This window comes from Phoxinus phoxinus (assembly GCF_949152265.1).
Source record: "Phoxinus phoxinus genome assembly, chromosome: 23".
Lineage (NCBI taxonomy): Eukaryota > Metazoa > Chordata > Actinopteri > Cypriniformes > Leuciscidae > Phoxinus > Phoxinus phoxinus.
The window spans coordinates 12,686,311-12,709,859 of record NC_136898.1 but is presented as its reverse complement, the minus strand read 5'-3'; the positions used below and the strand labels follow the sequence as shown (position 1 = coordinate 12,709,859).

At 40.6% G+C, this 23,549-nt stretch overlaps 1 protein-coding gene across 12 annotated transcripts in view; it reads right to left on the bottom strand.

Annotated features, from left to right (window-relative positions):
- The window catches only part of auts2a (activator of transcription and developmental regulator AUTS2 a), a 331,482-nt gene that overhangs the window by 28,116 nt on the left and 279,817 nt on the right, over window positions 1-23,549 (bottom strand). For all 12 annotated transcript variants that reach the window (XM_079600773.1, XM_079600784.1, XM_079600782.1 and 9 more), the window contains one exon: window positions 10,178-10,226. In XM_079600773.1, the coding sequence (XP_079456899.1) occupies window positions 10,178-10,226 (49 nt within the window). The remainder of the gene's footprint in view (window positions 1-10,177; window positions 10,227-23,549) is intronic.

Sequence of the window (23,549 nt, the reverse complement as noted above, 5' to 3'; positions counted from 1 at the left end):
GTGAGTGCATTTGCTACAATATGAACACTTTGACACCACCTGAATTCCTCCTCTTTAGATCACCATTAGTGGTGTGTCCCTCAGGGAACTTCAATCAGTCCTTTCTCTCACTCAGGTTTCACAGCTAAATGTTTTTAATCTATTCAAACAGGTCAGAAACTGCACTCAGTGCCTCTCTGTCTCTCTGAATGTGTGACACGGGGGACAGAATGCTGCCCTTCACTGAGATCTCTGGAAACATAAGTCCTCCAACAGCCTACCAAAACTGGCACTTACCAGCTCACACAGCCTGTCTGTGTGTAAAGCCCCCTCATTACCCAAGACTCATGTTTCAGTAAGTTGGAGATTAGAGACACACATGCTGTTTGTGTGTGTGTATGCCTAAGGGGTGTTAGGACTGAGCCACCTGGAAACTCAGCCTTCCTAGGGCATGGCCGTAAACCAATCCTTTGGCTCAACCTGTTGCCAAATAAATCCAGAATCCAAAGCAGAGTCTCTTTCTTTTCTCTTATTCACATGTTTGCATCTTTTCCCTTCCTGCTATACTTTAACACGCTCTTCCTTTAAAATCAAACTCAATTGGACATTCTTGTGTTGATCGAAGGAAACCGCGGCTGAAGTGAGTGACGCAACTAAGGCTGGTGAAGTATTTTGTGAGTGTGTTCTATACATCTTATTTTGTTTATTTGAAATGCTAAGGGAGGCCAAAACAGCCAGTTGCCTCGGGAGTCTCTCAACACACCCTTCAATACGACAGAGGATGGGAGAGTCATTGGGCAATCCAGGACCCCCTAAAACCCTGCGAGACCTTGGGTGGGGTTACTTTTAGAACAATGCTGGCTCTGTGCAGGGCAGCACTCTCAGAGGAGGCAGTGGCTCAGATGGACACATTGACACACTCATACTTGTGACGGGCAGAGTGTAGAAACACATAACATGTCTGAGGCCAAGGGAAGCAAACTAACCAGAGTGTGTGAGTCTCCAGACTCAGAGTGTATGTTGGTAGGCACTAGCCATCAGAATTCAATGCATTTGTGTGTGTGTGTGTGTGTTTTGTTGCATCTAATCTAAGCAGCAGCCCTCAGCTGGGTGAGTTGTTTGCTTTTCCAGTGTCCCCTAAGCCCAAGCATTGAGGCCCAAACTGAAATATCTGGTTTAGAATGTCACTGTTTGAATAGAACTTGATGCACAGGATAAAGGCTGGCATTTAAAACCCAAGTCAAACAGCATCTTCTAAGAGCAATGAAATCTGGAACAGATGGTGACAATCCTGCGTATGGGACAGTTCTTCATACAGCTTATGAAACCCCGGCCCGAGTGAAGAAATTATGATAAAATGGAATATTTCACACTTCATTAGTGCTTATTTATAAGAAAGCACACATTGGATTTTCCCTTTAGCAAATAATTCTCCGGAGCAACCACAGGCTGGCCTGAGTTGAGCATGATTTTCATGGTGGCCTGATCTAGCTCTATTTGCTCTATTCAGGCCTATAGGCCAATAGGTACTACACTTATAGGAGCAACGGTAGGCTAGAAACAATATTGTGCCTGCAGAATAATCAATCAGAAATGCTTTCTAATAATTAAAAAAAAATGTATTAGCATCTTGCTAAGTTAATGATGTGAAAAACATAATGATTAATATTTTAACATTTTTAAAAGGTTCTTAGGTTATAACAAGGCTATAGGCTCGTTCACACCAAGAATGAGAACTATAAAAAAGAATGATAATTATAGGGCAAGGTATTGACACATTTCACAATTTAATCTGATTTTGATATCGATTAATTGGGGTATGTATCAGGTACAGTCAATGGCAAATTTTTTCAAGGAAAAAAATCTCTGTAAAAAAATGCTGTACTAAAAACTAAAAAGGGGCAAGCGTTTGGGGCAAGGGGCAATACAAAGTATTTTGTGGTATGTAAACATATCTGGGTAGCACAGTACTTCTTTAAGTTATACTGTATACACGCAAGTTCTCCATCTTGGCACATAAACACTGCTCTGAAGGACAGTCATGGATTGAGTGATTGCTCAAATGGGGAGCTCTGAGACTTCTGACTAACATTTCAACAGAGAATTTAGCAGAAGTGATGGAAACAGAGAGGGACCGAGGTGAGGAGAGGTGTTCCTAATCCTGGCCTGCAGGGCAAAAGGTGTTTATTTTTACCCTGGATAGGTATGAGTGAGAGTCAGCAGAAGGAATGCTGGGAGATGGAGGGAGGCTTGAGTTAGGAAGCATAAATTCTTCAGGGAGCAATTAATACTCTGCTTTTCCTAGATATGAGCTCATATTCTGCTCTCAGTCTGTTCACCAGCTGTGCCTCTACCCCCCGCTATCCAACTGAGCGTTTCAGTGTTTACTATTTGAGTGAGGAGCTCTCTTCCCCGAGGGACCACAGGGGTGGCAGAAAGGCAGTTATCCCACCCAGAAGGTGGTCAGTCAAAGTGTCTATCCTCGGCTACCACCATGGGTGTCCACAAGATATTTCTCTCTCACCCTCTTTTTATAGGTCACAGTTCCTGACCAGCTTGAACCTACTTCAGGCTGGTGCTCATATATAGAAAAACATCTAGCAGCTATGCTGGAAAACTGCTTTACTTCCTGAACTTCATACAGCTGCAACAGCTCCTCTTTCAGTCTTAATGGCACAGTTGTGTCTATACGACTTCAAATCAGAGACTTCAGCACAAAATGCCTACTAACTGGTCTGTGGACTTAAATCTGCAAATCTAAGATGTGTTACAATCTGTGATGATAGAGAGCCCACAGGCAATTAAACCATCTCTTCAAGCAGCTGGACCTTAGAAAACATGAAATAATGATTTATCAACATATAAGGTTTTGCTAAGCAAAGTCTTGGTCTGACAACTTAAGCCGTACAGTAGATCTAATCTTGCATTGGTAAACACATGGGCTGGCATTGTAATACATTTTCCAGTGGAGTATTGAGAAAGAAATTGAGGGGATTACATTTATTTACTCATTCACACCCAGGCAAGAAGACCATCAAACACACAAACATACATCAGCAGATGTGCAAAGACTTGTTTTAGAGGTGCTGGGGTGAACTGAACATATGCTATGTGAAGTTAAGCATTAGCTGAAACAGGATCAGTTCCTCCAACTGAAACTTTACCCTTAACTTAACTGATCTGTGACCTTGAAGGCAGGGGCGTGAACTTTACGAAATTCAGGAAGTTTAACATAATCAGGAGAATGTGTTGCAGTATTTGTGCTCACTATATCTCAGAATTACTCACCTCTTTCCATAAGGGCACTGGCTTTCCAGAGGCCTAATTAATGGTTGTTTGAGGGTTTTGTTAAAATAAACTTAAGTACACATACAAACACACACCTTGTCGAGAGCTCCGCTTACGAATCGCTCATTTACAACAGAGACATTGAAATGGCATATGCATAATTGGATAGGGCTGTGCAATTAATTGAATTTCGATTTTGGCTCCCAACGATCACCAAAATAGTACAATCGAGTAAAAATGATTATTTTGCCATGTTCTGTTGTGCAAGAACACTCTTATTTTGTCTTGTGTTCTGAATGACACGCGCACATCCGCCCCTCCTGAAGCCATAACCTCTTTCAGCTTGAATGTTTAAACTGATAAGACTTAGTTAAATTTTATTTAAATAAATATTATTTATTTTCATAGTTCAAAAAGTATACAATAAATATTAGAATTTAAATTTTTAAAAGAATTGTTGAAAGGTGTCTTTTTAATAAATGCAACACGTTCCCAAAGTCATGTGAAATAATCGTGTTACATAATCGCGGTTTCAATACTGAACAAAATAATCGTGATTATGATTTTTTCCATAATCGAGCAGCCCTATAATTGGACAAAATTATATGACAGACCTGGGATAAGATTAAAAAGTGGGAGCAAGAGGGCAGAGAAAATAAAATAAATGTTCATCTTGTCCAAACAGAAGGAATGGGAGCTACAAGGTGATCACAGGTGTAAGGCAGGGTTACAACCACAGGGAGCCTTTTCACTTCTGCTTTCAGTATCTGTCACTCATTCGTGTCAGTCAACCACCGTCTATCAAGTACAATGCAGGTGGTAAGAACAGCAGATATTTTACATACACAGACTTTTCCGATTAAGCACAGACAAAGAACATATACAAGTCCACTTTGAATTGCCAATGCATTGTGAAATAAGTTCTGGAAAAAAACATAAACACACACAAATACACTAACATTCAAAAGTTTGTGGTAGTTTCACCAGGGCTGCATTTATTTGATCAATAAAAAAAAGTAAATATCATGATTTAAAGTAAGTTTTCCACTGAATATACTATAAAAATGTAATTTATTAATGTGATTGCAAAGCTGAATTGTCAGCATTATTACAGTCTTCAGTGTCACATGATCCTTCAGAAATCATTATAATATGCTGATTTGTTGCTCAGGAAACATTTCGTATTATTATAAATGTTGAAAACAGTTTTTGTGGAAACTGTGATACAAAGTTTTCAGGTTTATTTGAAATAGGTTTTTTTTTGTAACATTGTAAATATCTACTGTCACTTTTGATCAATAAATGCATTCTTGCTGAATAAAAGTATTAATATTTTTTTTTAAATCTAATTTTACTGTCTCCAAACTTTTGAACAGTGGCATATAATTGATAAATAATATCAGAGTGGCTTGCGAAAAAACACACTATGTCATTAAATAGAATAGCAACATCTTTTTGACTCAAGCAAACTCAATGAGAATGAAAATTAGAGACTGTCTTTGTATGCACTCTAACATAGCTGAGCTCATCATGGCATCTGAACTAGAATTAATCTCCTATAATTAGAGTTTACATTTAGACTTAGCCTACATATATTCCAAACCACAGAGGTGACCTGTGACGCTATTGAGTGATTCAAAAAACTTTGCTCAGTTCTTCCCTGATGAGACAACGTCACGTGAAAAAAGAAGTCCAAAAGTGTTGCTAGCAGTTGCCGTGTCCCCTTAAGTAGTAGGCGCTACTTTTTATCTCTGGAGTGCAGCCCATTATAATGTTTGCACATAACTTTCATTTAGCTTGATGGCTTCCAGACTCTCGGCGTTTATTGTGACATGTCGGATATAGTAATGTTTACACAATGACTCGTCTCCCTGGCATTTCTTTCTTCCTCTCTCTCTGCATCCTCCTCCGGTCACCAAGATGGATGGATTTACTTAAGTCCTTCAACCTTTGGGGTTTGGGAACAACCTCGGAATGACCTCTTTGAGAGAGAGGGACAAATTGAGAGAGAGTGTAGGAGTGCAGTCATGGCTGTGTTATGACTACAGGCGGGACAGACTGATATGATGGATAGCGTTAAACGAGTGTCTGACTTCCAATTCATCACCAGTTCCACGTCATCTCCACCTCTCCTCCCAGCTAGTGTGCGGCTCTACTTAAAGCTGTTTTAAAACACACTCGTTTCCCCCATGGCAGGAAAACCACTTATAGCAAGTCTACTGGAAAAACAATATTCATATGGTCATACAACAATGCTTACTCATACATAAGGACATCCACACACACTCATGCATCACCGGGCAGGCTGTGAGAGTGGGTGGTGCTATTGTTTGCTGGCCTTGGGCAGTAAATCAGGATGATGGCCATGGTGTGTTAACCTCTGTGTGTTTGTGTGTCAGGGGATGAGACATCACTGCAGACTACAAATGCAGTGTGCTGTGAATTACAGCCCATCTCTCATCAAACACACTTTCACAGAGCCATAAATTACAGCCTGTCTCTATACAAACTATGAAACCATATCCATAGAGATATGTCGAGTCGAGATGCAGATAAACTTCTAGCTCAGTATGAGGAAGCATAGTTGAGCTGACTGAGAACAGCTTTGTCAATAATAAAATGCAATCATCGCTTGTAATGCTTTAAAGAGAAGCTCCTTTGCAGTGTAGACTTTAGGCTAACAAAATGGCACAAGATCATTACAAATTAAAAAATGCAGACACTGATGTGTATAAATGTTACAAATTTTGTGTGGGGATCGTGTCCTGTTTATTTAAATGTGCCTTGTCCAATCAGATTTTAGAGTGAAAAATATCTATTTTATCCATCTTATTCCTACCATGTGAGCCATTTTTAACAAGGCTTCCAGTGTCAGCCGCTGTACAAAAGTCCATTATGATGCTTGGTGTTGCAAACTGGTTATTGTTATATTATTTTAATTAATTTTGTAAAGATACACAAATGGTTTTACAGTTTAAAGCACTTCGTTATTCTAGTTATTACTGTACCTACAACATTATGAACCTTAAGTTGAGCCTTTAATGCCACTGTCAAGCACATGAAATGCAAACATTCATACTAACACACATACACTCCTGAAGCTTAAGACATTTGTGAGACTACAGCACTCAGAGAGTGCTCCGCTATCTCAAGAGCTCTCCACATCCATCCATCCAGCTCTTAACAACTCTTATCTGCCTCAAACTTCATCTCTCCGCCTCTTCATTCCTTCTCTTCAGCCTCTATTCCCCTCTTTCTCAATCTCTCGACAATGTCATTGTCTGAGAAATTACACCATCCACAAAGGGCCTCACCGGAGTCCTGCTCTTCAGATGAACGCTCAGCTGCCTGCATGCTTGCATGTGCCGTTGATTGAGCCTGTCTGAGCTGTATATACAGCGCTCATTCACATACTACTGTAAGAGATTACTGAACAGGTTCTGTTATTTGTATATACAAGCAACCAAACCAAGTACTAGTAGAGATCTGTAGTGAGCGCTCTGTCTTATCATCTAAGTCCAAATGTGGCCAATACAATGTCAGACTCAATTTATACTCAGCAACAAACATTATATCAGACATTTACATTATAAAATTAATTACTTCATAATAGGGATGTCAATTTACAGAAATTACCATAATCGATTGTTGCTTAGGCTAATTAATCAATTAGGCTAATCGTTAAATGTAACCTCTTAAATCCAAACCGGGGGTGCTACCAAGTTATCATGTTACTTAACAGTCACTTGCTTCACTAACACAAAATAGGTGTCGTTTTAAAACTTAGAAGCTTGGCTTTACATTGAATATAGAAAACTTTTAATTTTAATTCTAATTTAACAAGTGCTTTTAAATTAGCTGACATATTAGAAGTGCTCTATTTTCATAGCGAGAAAAAATAACTGCTTAACATAAAAATATAATCTGTAAAATAATCGTACATAACAGTACCTTGTAAAAAAACAATAATCGTACTACTTCATAGTTACAATCAATGCTCCCTCTAGTTTGTTGCACTGGGCAGACCCCTTTCAGACGCATCTTGAAAAAAACAAGATAACCAAAGTCAACCAATCTCAAGTTCATAACACAACCAAACTGAAACTTTGGATTTTGTTGTTTTTGTTTTTTGTTGTTGTCATTTTCTTAAGGTGACAAAAATATGGACTTTCCCTGTATAAAAAAGTATGTTTGTAAACAGTTTGGTCCCGCTTTGAACAGCATGGAGGGAACAATGTAATGGCAAAATACATCAGATATACATAAATACTGCTATAAAGTCTCAGAATCTGAAAAGAAGTAGTTAACTGGTCACAGTTCATTTGAAGGACCTTTACATGGCTGTTTTCACTCTAACTTGATCCGAAATCGAGCAAAAAGGCTTCTTAGAAACGCAAGACGAGGGCGATGAATACACTAATTGAGGCAGGCTGGTTGGCAACCACCTGCAGGCTATGTAAGAGAGACAGTAATTAAGTCGAACATTTAATGATTCTGCTTAATAGGAGTGAGAGATGGAGCAATGAGGAGAGAAAAAAAGAAAACAAGCAACAATTACACAAAGCATCAGGTGGGAGAGAAGAAGAGGAGAAAATAGGAGAGCAGAGAAGGAAGTCTAATTTGGCTAAAGAACATGTTAAGTGGGAATCTATGCAATCAGACTTACTGATCAAACAGGTTGAAACTCACAAGAAACTTCATACTGTTGTCATACAAACATAAATTAAGCAGAACAAGATCAACTCTAAGATATTTTGTCAGGGCCATGACCTAGTAGTTAGCATATGTCAAGTCTAATGCATGCAACTCACTTCTCTATCCTTTCTGCCTCCAACAACCTTTTATCACCTTCCCTCTCCAGCTTACAAAATGGCCTACAGACCAATAAATAATCTAAGATCAGTTCTGCTTTGCTCTTGTGGAGTTTGATTTATATATTTCCCCTCAGAGGTGACGGTTCCGTCTCATCTAGCTGTTGAATGTGAGGCATTTTGTGAGCGTCAAACACCTGAGTGTGAAAAACAACACAGAGTCTCTCTCGATAGGCTCCAGGCAAATATTGACATATTTTCTGTTGCCTGTCTCTCTGCTCTTCAGTCCTGCGTTCTCTTTCTTCTTTTGTTTATAAGGGTTAAGAGTCTGAGTGACAGGTAATCCTCTGTAACAGAGAGCAGCGTCCTGTGTACACTCAACGTCTTTATCATCCTAAAACCCTCCAATAAAAATACCAGTTCATTTGCACCTGTGCTTTGGAGGACGATCCTCTTTTCTCCATCCCTTCTGCCACTGAAAAGATTTGCATATGGCAAGGCGAGAAGGGGACAAGGGGACGTGAAGAAGAGAGGGAAAATACAGAGAAAAGACACACATTTAAATGGAAATAGAGTCTGGAGGGAGACGAAGTGGCCTGGCAGTCAGTGAGAAGAGAAAGCATATTTACTGTTTCCCAAGCGCCAGCTTTTCAGAAGCAGAGGAGGCGGGCATGTGTTAGTTTAAGGCGCATAAAGAGAGTTTTAATCCTTTCAGAGGGGTCGTAATGGCCACGGAGAGGCGTCTCCAGGAGGGAAAGCCTTTCCGAAAAAAAAAAGGGTCGCAATTCAGCACCCCTCTGAACCACACAAATCAAACCTCTAAAGGCCTTCAAAGAGCAGAATGTGGGAAATGTGTTTGGGGTCCCGAGGGAGTGAAGCAAAGGGAAAAAGGAGGAAAAAGGCTTGTCGGCATCAATCAGTCGTTCTCTCTCACGTCCTCCCCGGGGTCAGATCTCTTTCCAGCCTCCGTCACCCCCTCCCCACCCCACCCATCATGCTCTCCATCCTAGTAACGCACCATTACAGAGGAATGTGGATTCACAAGGCTGGGCTCCATTATGTTGGCCTGCCTGGGGTTTGTAAAATGGGGGAGCTCAAATTCCAAAGGCTTTAAGAGCAAATTAGCAGTGTGCTGATGGGCTCCTGCTGTCTAAAGACACTGAGGTTTTAAAAGCAACTCAACTGACTCCGCTCTCAATGCCTCGGATCCTTTGACTTGCACGTTCTTACCACAGTCTCAACACGAACAAACTTCCTACGCACATGGCGGGACGTTTACATGCACACAAAGAACAGACGGCGCGCACATCGCAGCTCCTCACTGTATAAATACAAAGAGGGCTTTTAAAATAGACACGGCAAACAATATCACACACACGGAGTATCAAGCCAGCAGGGTAGAATTGCTTCTTCTACTACCGTCTGTGCCGCAGATCCAGCACCTTTATTTAGCATTTCACAACTAATCAATTTCCATAACAGAAGCCAGACGCCGCTGCACATGGGACCCAGTGTGTGGCGTTTACACATGCTGTGCGCCTGAAATGGATTTTCTCATTCATCACTCAACAGCACATTGGGATCTGTTTAACAGAGTGGCTCAGATGGATTTCTCCCAGCCCATACGCTGTGAGAAAGCACGGATACAACACACTGTGTCTGTCAATGGAATCGCAGTCGGCCTCGAGGAAATGCGTTATTTCCCATGCCGCCCCAGAAAGCAAAACACATTAAACGTAATCTGAATGTGATATTGGTAAATAAGGTTGTCTGGAATAATGTGACGGATTCTAGTTTGTTTGTAACACATCAAAAACTGCATGCTGCTTCGGGAACTCAAACAATACCTACGTTATAAAACAGTATTGTAAAGACTGTATTATTTCTCACATATTATAATGTTGATTTTTTGGAGATTACAATATAAAAATTACATCTTTAAAATGTAATTTTACAGAAAACAACAATCATTTGGGGTATGTGCCTCCATGGGACAGGTATAATAATCTGTCAACAGCAATTTCGCTATTACAGAACTGTAATTTATACAATCAATAACAAGCATGTTGGCATTATGGAATAAAGAAAGACCACCATACCTTTAACTGCAGCTGTGCTGAAGAGTTTCTCTGAGCTGGCATCTGAGCCCTGAGAGAGAGCGACAAAAAGAGAGTCAGTACATCTGCTTCACAACTAAGCAGGTGGGCTTCATCATCAAAGGTAGCGCAGCACTAATGAGCGCAAAAATGCAGTCTCTTCCCAGAGCGGCCACTGGATGGCACTGTGGCTCCATGCGCAAAACGATGCGCTGCGCTTGAAACGGGTTGAACGCATTAACATTGCTATGTTATTGTGCAAACATCCAGCATTGCAATTTACACAGCATTTAGGTAATGAACGCATATTTAAGTGACAATGTGGTGTCAAAGGGGCATCGGCTAATTCAATTGGCTAACCAGCAACAAAGATAGAACCATTGCAGTCCATCCATTAGCATCTGACCTGGCTCTCCACTCAGTCATTCGAGAGGAAATGATATGTGCACCTTTTAAACAATTTTGCAATTATTAACCAAGACAATAACAAACAGACATTATTTTGCGTGGAAGGTAACTTGCAAAGGTAGGCTACACCATATAGCCTAAGTCTTTCATTGGATGCACATTGGACACAAAACAGCTCATTTGAAGACAATTATATGACAGGTTTAGCAACACTATCCATAACCAGCTCGAGGCAAAAAACGATACTGACAAGTTACGAAAACCATCCCAAATATGTGCAGATTTTAAGTAGGTTACATTCAAAATTAGCTATGTAAATAAAATGTTAAGGTCATTTAAAGATCTAAAAATGTCAATAATAATGATTATAATAATAATAAGGTGATATGCATTCATTAACACATGACGTCAAGAGATTTCCACATAACGATGCGTTCGCGTGACCGCGAGTTTTTTTATTCAAACCACAACCAAAAAACATCTGGCAACATTCACTGCAGAGATTTCAACTATAACGTAATTATTCACAACCAACGACAAGAAAACTGCGCTCCAAATCCTCCAACAATAGAGTAATCCACTGAAACTGCTTTCAAATTCCAATAAAACGTCGAATGACATTGTGGTAATCGATATCAACTAATTAAAAAAAAAAGGAATATGAAGGTGCGGTGTACCTTTTAATGTGGCGAGGTTGGCACGGAGGAAAATAAGTCAAGAAATCACTTTTAGTAACGTTAGGTTTAGTAAATACGCCGTTTCACATTCTGCTTGTCAAACAATGTAATCCATAAACAGGCGGCGAATTCCTCTCGCACCCTTGAGAGAATGACAGCCATGCAAAAGAAGCCTTTTCCCTGGGAAGAAGAAGAAAAACATCCAGAGCTCAAAGCGAGAGAGGCTCCCGGACAAAGGCAGACATGTGTATGGTACCCAAGAGCGCAGAGAAGTGGAGAAATCCTTCAGTTCGCCCCCTTCGCGCGAATTGGCCGTTTGAAATCCTTGGAAGCTGACGCTTATGTGCTTTTGTGTCAGGGGCGCGCTCAGTGACAAACCCTCCGCGCGCCTCTCTCCCGTGCGCTCGTGCAGAGCTAGAAAATCCAACAAAGCGTACAGTATGTTCCTCCTGTATGTAGATTGGGTGGAGTAAAACCGCACTAAAAACCCCGACCGCCGCTTCCTTTCTTCCAAATCGTCGCTGGTTTCAAGCGTGTGTCCTGTCGCTGGATCCCGTTCCTCGCGCAAGTGCTGCCTGTATCCATACAAACTCTCTCATTCACCCACAGCGCGACCGAGTCCTCCCACTTCCTGATTCTAACCTGACTTCATTCAGCTTCTACCCCCTGCTTCTTTCTGCCTCGCACACACGGAGCGTGCTTCCTCCGCTCAGCTTCACCGGACAGACGATGCGTGTGAGAGCGCGCGCGGGCGTGCGTGTGCGGTGCTCAATGAGAGCTACTGGTTGCGGAGTCCTAAGTGCAAACAGGAGATGGAGCGACCAGGAGAGAGAGAGAGAGAGAGAGAGAGAGAGAGAGAGAGTGAGAGAGCAGGAGGAGGAGGGAACTGGGATAGAATGATATTCTTTCACTCTCTGGCCGGAGTGAGGATGATGTCAGCTAATGAATTTCCCAGTAGGGTGCAGCTACTGTGAAGGGGAGGGAGACAGAGACTCTCTTCATGAGCAGCACACCTCTCTGGTTCCCTCAGCCACAGCCTTCCTTCATTGGGGTTAAAATCACCCAGGCTGACCCAGAAAAGCACCATTTGGGGACAAATATGTGCAAATCTACATCTGTTTAGTTTACGTTTAAACTGTTTAAGTTTAGTATTTATAAAGATGCAGCATATTAAGACAGTCATACAGTATTTGCTGCAATTTCGCTGAGAAAAAGGTCCATTGTCCACCATCAATAGTGTAGAAAACCGGACACCCAACAGTCACTTTCAAACCAAGCAGTGTTTTGGTGGTCAACATGGCGAATTTGAAACATAAAAAACTTAGCCTTTTTGTGAAATTCTAGATAACATGAATTCTTGTTGAAATGACATGATTTTGCCCACAAATTTTTGCCAAGCAACAGTAAATGTGACAACACCTTTAGAAAATAACAAGATGGCAAGCTGCACTGTGTGTTGTTGGGAGTGGACTAACATGGAGGGATATTTAACACCAGGAAAAAGAATTAAAGACTAAACTGATCAAGCACGTCTTCAGCAATTATACGCCAAGACCGATCCTAATTGTGTTTCCTAACCGTGGTGTAATATTAACCTCCTTCCCCCAGGGTTAGAGGAAAAGCTTGAAGATCTAATTCCACTAACCTCAGTCCATGGCCACTCAAACCCAAACAATCCAGAAATCTTCAGATAAAGCCGGACATTCCTGGAAAATCTCCTTAATCTGACTGATTTGGGGTCCCGTGGCTTAGCAAACCAGTATTAACCCTCTGCACTGCGGGTCAATGGATTAACAAGGGACTCGCATTGCAGTGACCTCTGACCTTGACTGCCCCCAACAGAGTAAGAGAATGAGTTAGCTTATTGCTGGATGTTTATCTTTCCTTTTCTATATCTCTCACCCCTTCTCCTTTGAGCCAGGGGAAAAAAAGGAGCTGCACGCTCCATCAATATAACACCACATGCACTCGACCTCCAACATCTGCCTCAACCAAACAACAGACATGAGTTTATTTTTCTGTGCGAGTTAAAATAAAGTTCAACGTGTGTAATCTATTGTGACCAACATTGCTGGAGAAGTAAAGTATTATTACTGTACATTATTTGCACAAATTAAAACCAAACTGTTAATAATAATACAAATATTATAATTATTTGTATTTATTGCAAAAAAAAGAGAAAGTCAAAAGAAATAAAAAAATAATAATATTTGAAATTATTATTAAAACAATATCTCAGAATTGCTAAATATAATACAATAAAAAAGCAAAACTAATATTTTGTGTTATTAAAACAACTTAGAATAATACCTCAGAATTGCAAAAAAATAAAATCATATTATGTAAATAATATTTCGATTATTTAAAAATTATTATTATTACCATTATTATAATATTTAGAGTTTTTTTTGTCATCCTTCACACAGCAATCGCGGTAAATTACCGTAGAATTACCAGAATGACTTTACAAGTAAATACACAAATATGCTGTTCACACAAGCAATGGCGTTCTGGCTTTTTACCGATAAGAGACTATTCACACGTCAGCACCAAAATACCAGTAAATTCTGTGATGTCAGTCATTGGAAATGATCTTTAAACGTCGCGGCATTGTCTTCATTCGCCCGCATGAGGAGAAGCACTTCAGTTTCAATATCTGTTCAATTTGACAATATTTTTTTTCTTACATCTGAGTGACAGGCATAAGAGGATGATCAAACAGAACGCATTTTTGCTCTTAAAAATACGAGATGCGCATAATAGTATTTAACTGCAGAGCCGCGGCGCTGATTGATGGAAAAGAAGGCTTGGTCTCAAGCACAACACATTGAAAAAGCTGCGAGATGTGGCGCAACGGTCAAAGATATCCATCTAGTGCATATATTCATATAAAATACTATTGAAAAGCAGTGGCGATTACTGTAAACAGCACGGAGTAATCACGTCATCTCCATACTAATTTTTTGATTGGCCCAAAGCAGACTTACGTCACCGCATTCTGACTTTACACATGCTCATATCGGTAATCTTCATTCTGCATTCACACACAGCATCATAACGGTAATTTACTGGTAATGTTACAACTTTCCTTACTGGTAAATTGCCAGGACAAAATTTTAACAGGAAACATTTTCAATTTTATTGATACTTTTACCAAGTGTCATAATAATATTCTTTTTTTTTTAAAGGTCATCTTCACACATGATCTCTTACCTGTAATTTACTGGTAATTTACCAGTAAAGACTGTAATGTGTGAAAGGGGCAATTTATTCATCATATGGATAAACTGACAGAAACAAAGAAATGAAATGCAGTGATCCCAAGGGATCAGAGAGAAGTCAATGCCACTCAAGGGAGAGGAGGGGGAAGGCTTTTAAAATACTTCCCCTCACACATTTTTGCCCTCTGCTAATTTCTGTGTCACAACAAGCCTGAGGTAATCTAGGTTTAGCCCACAGACTTTCAGAATACAGAGGCATCTGAAGCTTATTAGGCCTATCAGACTCTAAATAAGCTAAGTGCAGTCTGTGGAGGACAGGTTTAGTGCTGCTTAGGGGCCCCTGCTCCCAGTCCCAGGATCAGGTGGTCAGCAGGGCCACTATCGAAAACCCTTGAGAGTTTCAAGGAAACATCATTGGTAATTATCCATACAAAGAGCAGTTATGGATACATGTTCAAGCAATGAGTTCTACAGACCCTTTTAAGCACTTTAATTGCAGTTGCAAAATTTAAACAGATCCAAGTATCATAATAATATTCTTTCTTTCTTTTCTTTTTATTTGAGGTTCACATTTACTACATAATATATTATGCTTGAAATTTCTTTCTAAACCGTATATTTTTATTTGGACGTAACCGTGGCAAAATTGGTTTGGCTATAAAAAAGGGCCCTTTTTCATCTATATTTGATTAAATAGATATGATTACATTATGATTACATATGGAGCATGTCAGGGTTTGGATGAGGTGCAGCAAAGCAGCCTTCGTCCCCAAAATCAGAGCTCGCTTTCCTAAATGCCTATCATCAGATTTGAGCGAAACCTCAAGCCTGTGATTACCGCTCTCCGCTCCACAATCAACGTCCGGATCTCTCAGCGCAGATTATTTTTAATTCAAATGAAACGCTGACAGACTACAGAAAGCAGGGAGAGAAACACAGAGAGAGAGAGAGAGAGAGAGAGAGAGAGAGAGAGAGAGAGAGAGAGAGAGAGAGAGAGAGAGAGAGAGAGAGAGATGGAAGGAAATGCAGCGAGAGAACATGTCGCAGAGTTGCCAAGAAACTAATTTAAAGTGGCAGTGGGGTATGGAAAAGCACTTGGTGAAGCTTGCCAGAAAAGTGGAATAGGAGATCAAACATTAATATCGAGAGTTATGCTATGCATGCCAGTAATTGCTGCTGTGCCTGTAAAATTCCGCCTATAGACCATAAGCCCTTTCTGCTATCGTTTTGTCATATTTTATTTCTTTTTCTGGCCTTTATCCTCTGCTTCAAAGTAACCAGAGCTGCATTTTGTCTTTCTCCTTTATAACCTCCCTCCTTTTCCCTCCTTCCCTGCTTTCTTTCCCACTCAAAACGCATGGTTTAATTTCATAGGAACTCGGTGCTAGATTGCAATCACAAGAGATCGGCACTCTGTTATGGTCTCTACAGCTATTACGGAAGCAATCTCTCATTCTCATTCTCTCTCTCGCTCCCTTTTAAAATATTGCTGTGCATGAGTGTAACCTGAGGGGACTGGATATAATGTGTTAAATAGGGTAGCTCCGACCGGCTCTTGTCTGTAATCTCCTCTCTTGTATTCTCTCTGCTCTTTTCAGCTAGAGCCTTTGAGAGACACTCAAAAGAAAGGTCCATTTCTAGTGACACTTAAAACTTCGCCAGTCAGGAGGGAACATTGACCAGCTCATCTGGGAGGCCTTCGGGATGGTATTAGTGGTGTGTAAAACACCAGATCGACAATGCTAGCCCAGAGGAGGGGAGAGGTTTTTCACAAGACAAAAGAGCTGCGGACACAGATGCAAAGATGGAGCGATCTGCTTTCCTCGGTTCTTTTCCACAAACAGAAATCCAGAGCGATAAGGCTCCTCCGGTTCCACCGGCAGCCACTGTCTGCAATCTGCTAAGCGCTGCACTGTTCACGAGAAGAAATAATAGGACAGTGTATGTACAGGTACGTGTGTTGTACTGGAACAGAAACACCTTTTGTTGGCTTCAAACCACTTAACTAATTTATACAAATGAATTTGAATGGACAGAATTTTCATTTTTGAGTGAAGTATCACTTTAAGATAAGTGGAAAAAGAGCAAACAAATAAAACTGATTTACTTTTAGAGGTATTTGCCTGCATTATGAAAAACGTCTGAAAGTGAAAGTCTTGAATGCTTTGAAATGGAACAGTCAACAAAACCGGTGAACCTTGAGCCGCGCACACACAAAACTCCAGATAATCTTCCATCTCTCGCTCCCTGTTTACAGGCAGTGGTACAACACTTTTCGCTGCTGAGACTTATCTGTGTGAGACCGCTCAACGCAGCCTATGACAGCTCCTCTAATCTCCCTCCTCCCCAAACACAGCGCGCTGACAGCCGCTCTCTCTTCCTTCCTCAGATTCCCTACCATACATATATTAATCTGTCATTCACACAGCACATAACAGTAGGGGGAAGATGTACACGTACACAGCCTGTAGTAACACACAAATATGTGACGTGCAACACTCATTCAGGGATTTAAAAAAAAAAATGATACAGACAATTGGACGCATCAAGAGAATGGAGAAAGTTAGATACAAGTTAGATGAACATATGTGAGCAAGAAGAAAAAAGAGGGAGGAGGGAGTATGAGACGTCCATCAGTTCCAGCGAGACATTAGGAATTTTAAAAGCAAGCTGTCTATTCAGACTGAATTATCTTCGGCTTCTGCGCTTTGCGATATGACCCTCACAACGTGTATCGTTTCACACAGGTCCAGGAAACGCACGCACTCAGCTTACCCAGCGGGGAAAAAGAGAGTGAGTGTGTAACTGAAGTATAATCAGTTTGTCTAGATACTATCTCCCTCAGTCAAAAGGCGGTTTAGAGCAGGCAAATGGTATGCGCAGTACAATGTTCAACATTATCACCATCTGGAAGCCCATAATGACACGGGCCAGAGTCAAGCCAGTTGGCTGATAAGCACCAGTGCATCTAGCCGCTCTCTCGCTCTTTTAAAACAAACTGGACAGGAAAATTGGTTTATCCCTCCTGTCTCAAATGCTCTGGTTACGCCCTTAATATGTTTTCGTCTGTCGTTCACTCAACATATTTTCAGCGGGAAAGAAAGGAGAGAAAAGCAGAGGGCCCTTTTGGTCCAAATTACAGGCATGGCTGAGAGTACAGGTCGCTGCGCCAAGAGTCATTTCAGAGCAGTCAGTCACACAAAACAGCCATAAAAATCAGCAGAAAAACCAATACATGCATGCATGCAAAAATAATAATAATAGTGTTTAAACACATCCAGGATTTATTCATTCAAAAAAACCTGTGCCATATGGATATTATTTAGTTATATATAGCTTGAAAGTAATAACGCACATAACACACATGAGCGTCTTTATAAAAACATTATGTCATAATATGTGCAATGTTAAAAATCAAATTCCTCAGTATCATAAGGGTGTAACTGCTCAGAGCTAAAAAGAGTGAAACCACCATACTGATCTGGTTTGTGGCCATTTTTAGCGCTTTTCCATTACCAGTACCAGCTCAACTCGACTCGACTCGACTCGTCTCGCTTTTCGCTCCGTTTTCCATTGCAGATAGTACCACCACAATAGTACCTGGTCGTCATAGCGACGCGACACACACCCGCTACCACAATAAAGGAAATCGAGTGTATGCTGATTTCCATTAAATTATTAATGAGTATATCACGCAATCTCTGGCCAAACTATTTAAAAAATGTCGGGGATATTCAGGATACTCCATCTGGCGCGTGCAATGATGACGCAGTAAAGACGTATAACGTTACAAAAGATTTCTATTTCAATTAAATGCTATTCATAAAAAAAAAATGAAAAAAAATGTATCTCAGTTTCCACAAAAACATTAAACAGGACAACTGTTTTCAACATTGATAATAATCAGAAATGTTTCTTGAGCAGGAAATCAGCATATTAAAATGATTTCTGAAGGATCATGTGACACTGAATACTGGAGTAATCATGCTGAAAATTCAGCTTTACAATCTCAGGAATAAATTACAGTTTAAAATATATTAAAATACAAAACAGTTATTTTAAATTGTAACTATTACTGTTTTTGGATCAAATTTATGCAGCCTCGGTGAAAATAAGAACCGCAAACTTTTGAAAAGGTAAGAAGACTTTCCAAGATTGCTTTTGTTTTATAGCGAGATAAGGGCCGCCCATATTACATTCCTTTTTTAATGAATGAAATACAGGGAGAGACACAGAGCACAGGACAGAGATAGACAGAGAGAAAGCAAAATAAAGGGATCAGGAGAGACAGACACAGAGGGAGGGCGAGCAAGACAGAGAATCCCGCTGTGACTTTAAGGTAAATCACGGCAGGAAATAACCAGGAAGCGTGCCATCAAAATCTGTCTGACCTGCCATAGACCGCTGGGGCCCGAAGCGCTCTGGATGACAGCAGAAACATGTGGGCAGTGGGGGGAGGACTAGGTCTCTCAAACGCCCTGTCAGGACCTCTCTGTCAGCCCCAGTGCGCAGCCCCCACCCCCGGCCCGCCTCGACTGACTCACTCCAGGCTTCATTGGTTTGAAATGCTACAAAGTGGGCGTCTGATGACTGGCTCTCTGGGGATCAGAGATGGCCTCAAGACTTCAAACACCAGCAGGCTGACAGGCAGCGAGGGAGGTCTCTTTCCTCCTCTCCGTCTCTCTAACTGCATCTCACCCCATGCCCCCACCAGCCCTGGAGGGGTTTCTAATTGCGTTTCACAGGGAGAGCCCAGCTAAATAAGGTCCTTGTTCTCTCTCTGGCTGCTACCCTGCTGGGGGGCAGAGAGACGGAGAGATCGAGAGGAGGTGTGCCTCCCCTGTGTGACAGAAAGCTTTAACGTGTCAGAAATCTTGCGGGAGAGAAAGACAGAGAGCTTTGATTTCCCTGCAGGTAACAGAAGAACACGACAGAACGAACGAGAGGAATGATGGGGGAGAATGAACAAAAAGGGAGTGACGGGAAGAATGGAATCATCTCTAAAGCACTCGTAACCCTTAGGATGACACGGACGCTTGCGTGCGAGTGTGTAATGCAACAAGGCGATGAAGATGAAGTCAAGGCAATGGCACATGAGGATCTACTTTGAAGCTGTCTGGATTTAAATATTTCATGCTCAGCTCTGGCCCCTCCCCTTGTTTGTGGCCTTTCATTATCTCTCCTTCAAAGAGGGCCGGCGGTGGCAAGTCAGAGTCCTCGCCTGCAATCCGCGCTGGCCTTATCTGTGACAGCATCTCATTAACCGCACACGCCAATTAAAACAATTACTGATAAGAGAGGTGTATCAGAGCCCGCAAACACACAACAGATACGAGATGTCTACACTGATTAACACATGTTGTTATCAGGAGGAGCGCTAATCGCCGTTTTATCTCGAGTGTGCCGAGCTGCCTACACAAGCGGATGTGATACGACATACAGTATCACAATCTATTAGGAAAGGTGGGTTTACTCATTCTGCAAAATATAGCTAAAGTGTGAGATTCCCTCCAGTGGGATAGTTAAGACTGGTTATCTCAGGATTTTAAACGTTAGATTTTCTGCTCTAGGCTGTACAAAAAATAATGTAACAGAAGTTTACTGAAGCAGGGCACAAGATAAAAGGCATTATAGTGATTTTACCATAGCCAACTTTTTTCACAAATTAAATAATTACATTTATGTACTGGTGTAACTACTGATCAATAAAATGATCAAATAAAATAATCAACAATGAATTTTCAGTCAGTTATAAAAAACTGTAATATTGTGAGATGGTATACAATTTAAAATCAAGAAAAATGTCTTATTATTGTCAAAGTTGAAAACAGTTGTGCTGTTTAATATTTGAAATTTCTATTCATCAAAGAATCCATTTATTTTAAGTCGAAACCTTTTGTAACATTATAAATATCTTGCCTGCGTCTTTTGAGCAATTTAATGCATACTTACTGAATAAAAATCTTACTGACCCCAAACTTTTGAACAGTGACAAAAGTTTAAAACAAATTAGTCAACCACTATTCAATTATTATTAAGTATCCAAACCGTTGACTTCCATAATATTTTTTCTTTTCATCTATGGAAGTCAATGGGGGACCACAAGTGTTTGGTTACCCATATTCTTCAAAATATATTCTTCTGTGTTCAGATTTGGAACATTGAGTAAATGATGACAGAATTTTCATTTTTGGGTGAACTTTCCCTTTAACGCAGGCTTTGAATGTGGCTCGTCCAATCAGATAGAGCCGGAACTGTTTAATAAAGTTGTGTTCAAAAGCATTAGAGCCACTATATCATGTTAAATCTCCTCTAAATGAGCCCATTCAGAGTGTGTGTTTGTATGTTTACGCTCAATCTCCTGTGTGGCCTGATTTGTTGAGTAGATTTCCAGGTGGTTGCAATGCATATCTGTGTGTGTTGTGTTATAAGGGCCGCCTGTCTGGGTGTAATAGAGATGCCTTTGAGAGCGCCTGTACTGAACCCGCGTCGAGTCGGCGGAGGAATTCCTCACATTCTCGGCACACTTACATCCCTCTGACGAGCTAAATGTGGACTTTGTGAGGCCTCTGCCCCGAGAGGAGAGAAGCACACATTCACAGTAAGATGGAGTTATTCCACTCGACTCCACACGCACGCGTACAGAATGTGCACACATCGCAAAATGAGTCTAGGGGTGTTGATTTGTTTTTACATAGATTTGCACAGCTTTGAATGGGTGAGAAAGAGTGTGAGCATGTGGGGAGAGTGTTAATATATGTGCATGATATGTGTGTGTAATTTGTATGTGTATGTATGTAGAAACGTGTGAAGGTGAGTTTCCTGTCAGGCTGATCTGTGTGTGAATGTGTGTGAAAGCTGGCTTTGTCAGGGTAACACGGCTCAACAACAGAACAGTTTTTCTCTGTTGGTCCGGTCGGACCATTAGTGTAGATTATTATATGCTCTGCCAACATTTCCACTGACACTATTTACATTTTTATTTTTTAGCTATAGTTATGTATTGTCAATGTGCCAGAAAAAAAATGAATGGGTTAATTTGCAATAATACCAAGAAATTCCAAAGCTTTAATGTAAATCCAGATAAATTAATATAAATTGATGAACATGGCCTTTTTTTGCTAGGAAACTTATTGATTAATCTCATTAATAAATAAATTGTGGGGCTATTTTATTGAGCGTCTAAGTCTGAAGGAAGTGGGCAAATTGGATAATGTGTGTTTGTACGATTCAATCATCAGCAGTCGTGTCAGCCTGGCTTAGTCTGACCTCTGTTTAACAACACAAGACTGAAAAACACAAAAACAGAGTGAGAGAGACTATAAGAGGATTTACCAATGAACACATTATCTACACACACTGACTTCCCTAAAGTCTCACAGCACACACTGATTTAACTGTAACTCCAGATAATCTCTGGAGGAACACTGTAAACCCAGAATAACACACATACAAGAGAGGGCAACAGTTTTAGTGCGTTGATAAGGCAGCATCCTGAAGCTTCAAACAGCCATTGGGCCTTTGCGTCACTACGGGAAAAAAACATGAACACATGCACAATTTTAAGTAAAACCTTAATGTCTGACTGCTCCCATGCAAACCCTTCTAACAACACATACAGCCATCAGTAGCCAGATGGCGGCTCATAAAGCAAACATAATCCGTGCCAGAATAAAGCTCTACTTTTCCAGGTGCTGAGAGAGATCTCTACTGAGAGTTACAACCAAATGGCACCTCAAAACACGGGCCCTGAGGATATTAAAAAAGCAGGATTGACATTCACGCTTTGTGAGGTCTCAAGACTTTGAGAGTTCAACAACTCTCAAACATTCAAAATCTGTTAATTAGTGTTTGCTAAGGCAAATAAGTAATACTTAAGCAGAGATGGGAATAGTATAAGTAATTATAAAGTGAGAAGAGTTTTGTTTAGATGAAACTAAAAAGTAATTTTTGTGGGAATCAAACAACACTAGCCGCACTGTTTATTTGCGGAAAAAAATACAAAAAAATCACTCTTAATATCCAGACAAGTTATGGTTTTAAGAGAGTCATTCGTTTGGCAATCGGACTACATGTATGTTTATGATTCAGTAAAAATAACTGACTAATTCAGGAATCAAGACTTTATTGCGTGCATTGTGTTATCGATTCACTAAAAATAAAACATAAAAATAAGTTTATTTAATTTAAAAGGAACATTGCTAGTCATTGATGGAATAATCACAATACACGTAAATGTTAACAGATCAACTTAAGAATAATTTTCTAATGCATTTAAAAAAAAAGATATCTATAATACACACACACACAAATATTCTCTCTTACACACACACAGAGCCACTGTCTGTTCTTCCCCAGCAGCACCACTGTGTATCCTCACGGGCCCTGCGGTGGGAACTGTGGTGTCAAAACAACATTGTCATTTTTTTCCTCACTTATCCGTGGTGTTGCTTTGTTCACTTGGCCGTGTCTGATTCCCCCCGCTCCTTTCCTGATGCATTTTTCAGAAGTTACGCAGCAAACATTGTGTTCCAACGCATCAAAAAGACTATTTAGAGCCCCCAGGATTACCAGCTCTTGTTAAATCGAAGGTTACACTTGGCACAACCATAAAAAATTGAGCAGCTAACTATATTAACCAGGCTGAGCGGCGTGAACTGCATTTAAAAGATAACACGGTTTCTTTTAGCATTACTAATTCATCCACAAGGCCTGCTGGTGAAATGCAAAAACACTGGGATACAGAAGCTCACACCAGTGGAGACATGAATTGAACATGCTCTCTCTCTGTGTCTGTCTCACCCTCAGACCTGAAACATCGATTTCTCCCCATGTGTCGATACGTCTTCACTCACAAAACACTCAAAACAAACTATCCCACCACGGAGAGTAATTACCCAATCACTGCCTCTGAAACTGATAGAACAAATGCTGAGCAAGTGTCTCAAGATCTGGGGAATCCACCTTTGCTGTATTATATTTGCACACAAACTACACATGAGTGCAGCAGGTGTGAGTGTTTTGGGAAATAGCATTGTTTACAACACTAGAGCGACTCCAGTGCATCTC